Source organism: Oryctolagus cuniculus, chromosome 2 (genome assembly GCF_964237555.1).
Source record: "Oryctolagus cuniculus chromosome 2, mOryCun1.1, whole genome shotgun sequence".
NCBI lineage: Eukaryota > Metazoa > Chordata > Mammalia > Lagomorpha > Leporidae > Oryctolagus > Oryctolagus cuniculus.
Window position 1 is genome coordinate 133679776 of NC_091433.1, and position 7252 is coordinate 133687027.

Here is a 7252-nt window from a genome sequence, read left to right on the forward strand (position 1 = left end):
ACCGGGACAGAATCCAGCGCCCCGACCGGGACTAGAATCCTGTGTGCCAGTGCTGCAGGCGGAGGATTAGCCTAGTGAGCCGCGGCGCCAGCTCCTTTCAATTCTTATAAATTATCCTTTATATATTTGATAGGCATATATGCTGGGTAATTTTTACATCTTCCCTGTGAATTTAATTTCTTAAAATCCTGAAAGAGTGATCATCTAATGCTAAGAAAAAAGGGATTCACTGGTTCTCAGATGTCAGGTACATGGTATTGTATGCAGTTTATGAATCTTTCTCACTTTCAATGGGGCATTATTTAAGACAATGACCTTTAAGGGACCTTTTACAGGCTTCCACCTTTCATGGCTCCATAATGTTTTGGAAGTTCTGTTTATCTGGTAGCACAGTCCACGTGAACAGCAAGGAAACTGTTTCAGGATGAAGACAATTATAATAATTTCATCCCAATAATGACTGAGAAATAATGGGATTTTTCTAAATGGTGGGAACCAGTGCCTTCAATCTTATGTATTTGGATTATTTGGGGATATTTCACTTGAAGATGTGAGAATGGATTAGATGTCCTCTTAGAGAATCCTGGATTTAAAAAAAATATAAGGGATTATAGGATCAAGTTTTAAACATAAACTGCAGTTTCATATTGTAATATACAACATTTGGACTATCTATTTTCTCAGATCTTTCAGGTTCAGTGCTGACCCTCATGTTCCATTGGAACCATGTGACTTCACTCTCCTGGCCACCAATGAAGGAAGGTGACGGGCTATTGAACCAAACAGGGACAAGGAAAATTGGAATTGGGATTCAACATTAGGCACTACCTCCTGAACTGGAAAAAGTTGTAAGCATGGGAGATGAAACTGAAATTCTGGCTCAACCACTGTGTGCCATGAGCCCAGGAAAAGCCATCTGTAAGGTGAGAAGAAGAGGGGAGAGGAATTTAGAGAGGAACAGAGAAGAGATAACACAAGAAGTGGCTCCGGGGAGAGAAAAATTGGGTCTTGGTGTCAAAAGGGTTTCTGGTTCCAAACCCTTTTATACTCAGCTGCTTTTCTTGTCCTTAGATTATTTTACAGACTGCTATACAATGAACTTACAATGAACTTCTCTTTCTAACCTCGGCTACTTGGAGTAGATTCTGTCCTTGCCGATCTGAAAAGCTACTGTGCACACTAACTATAGAGCAGCCTTCAGAGCAGTCGGATGCTCTTGGACCCATTCCCAGGGCTGTGGTTAGTAGTATCTGAAGCAGCTGAAGGGGTTCTTTATAAGGGACAGCGCTTGAATATAGGCTAACAGTTGGGTCTGATGCACTTCAACAATTTGCTACCATCACACTGCAGTTTTGCTCCTGTGCAAGTCAAATTCAAAGCATAAGGAATGTTAGTAGAAACTGAATTCAGTGCTAAACAAATTTATTGAGACATAAAGCAAGCATAACTAGCAGATTACATGATAACAACTGTTATATCCCATGGTTTCTGCATAGCACATTCTGATGACCAAATCCAGAGCGACTTTAAAATTTTTTTTAGTTCTCCACTGTTTTTCCACAGTATGAAATATTCAGAATCCAGAGGACATTTGTATTGAAGCACTTTCCTGAGTAATAAAACAGGCTTGCATCTGATGAAAAAGAAAAAAGAAGCCTATATCAATTTCTGCTTTCTGGGAGGAGGGGATGGGGAGCTTATTATACAGTCTTCAAACTAGCTATGCACTAATTTCAAGATCTCTCTCTCCATACATGTATTTATTTACCTGTCTGAAATCAATCATTTCAGATCTGGAAACAACTGTTGTGTTAGCAATGCGTCCTACAGTGGAAGCTTTGTTTTTGTGCAAGTTCGTCTTTCAATGCCTAGTAGTCAAGCTATAATTGAGCCTATTAGTATTATCTGCATAGATTGAGCAACAGAAAGTCAATAGATTCAACGGATAGTCTCCTGTTCATACACTTTGCTGTATGTGCCCCAAGTTTACCATAGATCTACCCCTGAAATTTAGAGCACAGAACAGAGAGCCCAAATGCTTGCCATTGACCCAGTTCAGGGTTTTTTGAGCTTTCCCTGCGCTTCACTTTTCTCATCCATAAAATGAGAATAACACTAGAACCCACAGTAAATGATTTTTGTGTGGAGCAAATGAGTTAGCAAACTTAAAGCACATAGAGCAGTGTCTGGCATAGAGCAAGTGCTGCACAAGTAGCAGTAGCCTTGATGACCATACCCTGAGTGACTGGTTGCTCCCCGTGGACATGCCTGAGACTAGACTATTCCACCAGCACTAAATTGGAGAGCACAGTAGGGAGTCTACTCACCTTGAATCTCATCAGCCTCATATGTTGGAACCCCCTGGCACATGCCAGCAATGTGTTTTCCAAACTGGCTCAGGTCATCAACTTTGACAGGGTTGATGGAGTAGACCAGGCCCTTGGGAGGTGGTCCCCCTGCTCCTTTTTCCTGAGGATGAGTGTGAAGAAGACAGGGGGAAAGGAAGAAATGGACAGAATGAATGTCATGCCCAGCAATGTGTTGATCTGAGGGGGTACAAGGCCAATGGGAAGCACTGCTGCACTGTAATGTTTCCATAATTGAGATGAAGAAGAGCAAATTTCAATGCATTATATCTAAGTACCCCAATGACATTATTTGTTTTGAAACCTCAGATTCTCATAAAAAAGAAGTTTGAGGCAAGATTTCATCTAAAAGCTTGGCCTCATTTGGTCATCTTAGATTGGGTTATATAATAATCAATTTCTGAGAATTCAGTTTACTGTTTTCTTTATCTTGTCAGTGAAAAGTACCTATTTATCAGCTACAGGGATACAAACTTATGCAAACATTTTCAGGCTCCATGGATCCCTTCTTTCTACCCACCTTAACTAGAGCTGGCAGATAAAATATAGACACACAGTTACATTTGAATTTCAGATAAATAATAAATCATTTTATTATAAATATAGCCCAAATATTGCATGGGATGCATTTATACTGAAAAAGACTCATTGTCTAGCTGAAATTCATGCTTCACTGAATATCTTCAATTTTTGTTTATTAAATCTGATCATCCTAACCTTTGGAGGAAAATGCTGTTGGAGAAATGTTCATCTAAGGTTTGCTTTTCTAACAGTCAAGGTTATCAGCTGTTATGTCCAGCCTCTGTGGAGATAGGTGTGAGCACACCACTAGGTGGTAACTGCCTGCGTTCAGGCAATTGCCAATTACTTTTCTCTTCACCTTTTGTTGTATTGCACACTACAACATTCTGTGGTCAAGAGGGAATGACTGTGACCTTTACACTCCTCCCCTCCCTGCTTATTTTTTGAGATCATAAGGCCTTCCCTCATCCAAAATAAAAAAGACTTCTGTTTTTACCTTCTTTTCCTTGGCCAGTGCATCAAGAGCTTCAATGGAGGGTATGGCATCCTTGTTCAGTGTGTGCACAATGCACGACTTCTTGGCAAAGAGTCTGGTTGCAGCGAAGCCCTGTTAAACAGAGTCAGTAGTAAGGTGGATGCTCTCTCCCAAGCTTTTCTTATCAGAAGTCACTTCCACCAGCAGAGGGAAATGGAACTCCACAGATCATGAAGACTTGGGATAAGAGCACTGGACCTGGCCCTGTTTTGAAATCATATGACTGTAAGCTCTTTGAGAGGAGAGACTGAGTATCTAACACATTGCTTTGAGTTCTAGCATGAAGTCACTCTGTACACGTCATTTTATTGACATCACCTAGGCTATCACATTTTTATTTCCTTAATTCGTCGCAATATTTCAAGGAGGCAGGTGAGATAGGAATCAGTTTTCTAACCAATCAGATGATAAAACTGAAACAATAAAGAGGTTGCTTTCAAGAAATATAAAGTTCATGAAATACAAGCTGGTAATTATGAAATAGGACCTCCTAGAAAATGTTAAGTGTTTGTTTTGTTTTGTTTTTTGCTTCTCTTACAAATGAATATTTATTGTTAACATTTCATTTGGTCCTTTTGAGGTTCAGGTAAAATGTCAACTTATTTCTTTTTATAAGGAAATTGAAGACAGAGTGAGGTGGGCTATCCTTGGCAACACTAATATTGTATAAGTCATTCATCATTACTGAGGATATTTGCAGGTGGACAAAAGAAATTTCAAATTTGTCTTGTATCCCCATGACCACTGAAAATAGTGGATCCTAGTAACTGGTCGTTGGTTTGAATGCTAAAAACTCATTAATGGTCATTATTTCTAGGGAATGAAAGTGGGTGAGCAAAACAGGTACTTTGACTTATAATTATTATGCTTTTATGTAGTTAAGATTTATTGTACTTGAATTCTTATGGTTAACTTGCACAACTTTTTGATAAAAAAAAAAAGACACCACGTTTTTCTTCAAAGACTGGGAGTTGCATGTCGGTTACCTACAGCGTCATAATCCCAGAGGGTGTTCCAGGAGTTCCAGCCATTGTTATTGTCGACGTTGGCCACATTGTGCTCGTTGTTGACACTCACTGTCTGCTGCCCGCTTCCATCAGCGTTATTGTCATCACTGATGTTGATATTCTGAAGTTTATAAGAAATTAAAAATGATTTAATGCAGCATTTCATTGAATATGCATTTTGGTACCAAACTCTAAAAAGTGAGACTTACATAGCCAGAAAGACCAGGAATGATGAACAGTCCGAGAAGTCCAACAAAGATCATCTGAAATCACAAGTAATATTGATTTTTATCACATTGCAAAATGAGATCCTCTTCTTTCTTCTTCTATTTCAGCTTATAAAAGGTTTACTGTGACCCAGCAAGTTAAACCACAACTTGGGGTGCCTAGGTTTGAGCCCTGGCTGCTCTGTTCTTCCCATCTAGCTTCCTGCTAATGTGCCTGGGAGGCAACCAATGATGGTCCAAGTATTTTGCTTCTGGCCACCCACATGGCAGACCCAGGCGGAGCTCTTTGCTCCTGATTTTGGCCTGGCCCAGCCCCTGTTTTTGTGGATATTTGGTGAGTGAACCAGTGGATGGAAGATCTCTCTCTCTCTCTCCCTGTCTTTCTGCCTTTCAAATAAATAAATGCACCTTTTAAAAAATTTACTAATGTGTTGAGTGATCTGTTTTTTTTTTACCTTGTATATTTTTAGCCACAGAAAATTTCAATGATAATTTAGAAATATTGATTAATTATAATAATATATGTTTTATAACTTTATTTTAAAGTTTTTATTAATATAAAGAGAATAGATTTCATGTATTTTGTAGATACAATTCTGAGCTAAACATACTTCCTTCCCTTCTTCTCTCAATCCCCTCTCCTTCCTTCCTTTCTTTTTTTTCCTTTAATTTTTGTAACAGCATACTTTCAATTTACTTGATAATCATAGGCTTAACGCACCACTAACCACAATGTTCAACAATTAAAAAGCAGAAAGACCACTGTTCTATAGGAATGTAGACAAGGGCTATAATGTAGACCTTCTGAATCCCATTTTTAATGAATAGCATATGTGATAAGAAGACAGTTATAAATTCTGAAACTCATATCTGAAAATAATTTAATTTCCAGATCATTACTATTTTATATTTTCAACCCCATTATAGAGCCTGCTATAAATTATTCCCCTGTAGTTTTAAAATGAATGAAAATATTCATGTGATTTTAGCCATCTTGTTATAAGAAGCATGGCACTAGCAGCACCTTTGGCAGAATTCGAGGGTTGCTCTCCTACAGGCTCTGGATCCCCATGCAAGGCTGCTCTAGCTTCATGCTTCAGACTCTTTCCCAAACAAATGCTGTGGACAAGGCCTAAGGGAAATCTTTTGACTTGCAGATCCACCACACAACAAAGCATGGGGCAAGTTTCTCACCCATTTATTTTGATACCAAACTTTTTATCTTGCATGGACAACTCGGGAGTTTTGGTAAAAGGGGGAATTCAAGAATGGAAAAGATCAGGCACTGCCTAGGACTTAGGGACTGTTTGCCTTCTGCAGAGAAACCTAGGTCAGATGATGTGGAAAGTAAGCTCATTCTAGATAGCTCACTATAATGTGCTCAGACAGTTGTCAAATCCCGTTATAATCATCCTTCTCCATAGATATGCCTATAAATGCCGGAATTCCATGAAAAGGAAAGATAACGTTGTGTTTTTAAAAAAAGTTTTCTGTTATGGTGATTTTGCCAGAAGAAATAGACTCCCTTATCTGAGACTAGTAACAGTACCCAATTACAGAGCAAGAACTCCAAAAGGAAGCAGATCTACTCACTGCGATCTTCATGTCTGCAGGAATGCAATGGAGCAGAGGAGAAGGTAGCCATGGGCTTGCCTCGGAAGCCTTCTCATATTTGTACTTGACTGGCTCTGCTCAAATCTGGTGTGATTAGGTGGAGTCGCAGACTTATCTTTCTCCAAAACCTGTAGCTGGCCCATGACCTAGCATATCAGGAAACTTTTGGAAATTTCTTCCTGGGTAGCAAGACATTTTGACATAGAGTTGGTGTGATTCATCCTCTGTTGAAGGTATTACAGTAAACTCAGTAGGATTAATGATAACTTCTGGCTCCATTGAAGCTGTGGGTGTGGGTATCTTACACATTGACATTATTGCTCAGATTTGGTATAAGAGAATAATCCCTAAAACCAAACAAGACCACAGGTGAAAAACTGTGTATACCCAGCCTTCCAGATAACAGCTCTCATAGGAACGTGCACCTGATGTTCTCTTCCAGCCTTACCTGAACCCATTTCCAGTGGTTTTGCTTAGGCCAAACATGCTTCACTGCATCTATCCTCTTATAAGTCTCTCAATGGTTTACCAGGGTTTGGTTAGAAAACCTGGATGCTGGTGGGCATTTCACACAGCAGTTAAGATGTGCTGAGATACTTGCGTCCCATGCTGCAGTGCCTGGATTTCAGTTTCAGCTCTGCTTCCCATTCCAGCTTCCTGTTTTTTTATTTTTTTTTATTTTTTTTAACTTTTATTTAATGAATATAAATTTCCAAAGTACGGCTTATGGATTACAATGGCTTCCCCCCAATAACGTCCCTCCCACCCACAACCCTCCCCTTTCCCACTCCCTCTCCCCTTCCATTCACATCATGATTCATTTTCAATTCTCTTTACATACAGAAGATCAGTTTAGCATACATTAAGTAAAGATTTCAACAGTTTGCTCCCACACAGAAACATAAAGTGAAAAATAATAGATGATTTTTTAAATGATGATGAAATCAGATCAGACCTATTGTCATGTTTAATCCCAGTGAG

The 7252-nt window shown here is 39.2% G+C and overlaps 1 protein-coding gene across 1 annotated transcript; it reads right to left on the reverse strand.

The window, feature by feature from the left end:
- Positions 1–1405: 1405 nt before the first annotated feature.
- GKN1 (gastrokine 1) lies at positions 1406–6329 on the reverse strand. Its single transcript, XM_002709659.4, has 6 exons — positions 6251–6329; positions 4640–4693; positions 4414–4551; positions 3385–3495; positions 2328–2469; positions 1406–1633 (listed from the first exon to the last, which is right to left on the reverse strand). The coding sequence occupies exons 1-6, from the start codon at positions 6260–6262 to the stop codon at positions 1539–1541; spliced, it is 552 nt and encodes a 183-aa protein (XP_002709705.1). The 5' UTR covers positions 6263–6329; the 3' UTR covers positions 1406–1538.
- Between the last annotated feature and the right edge of the window lie 923 nt (positions 6330–7252).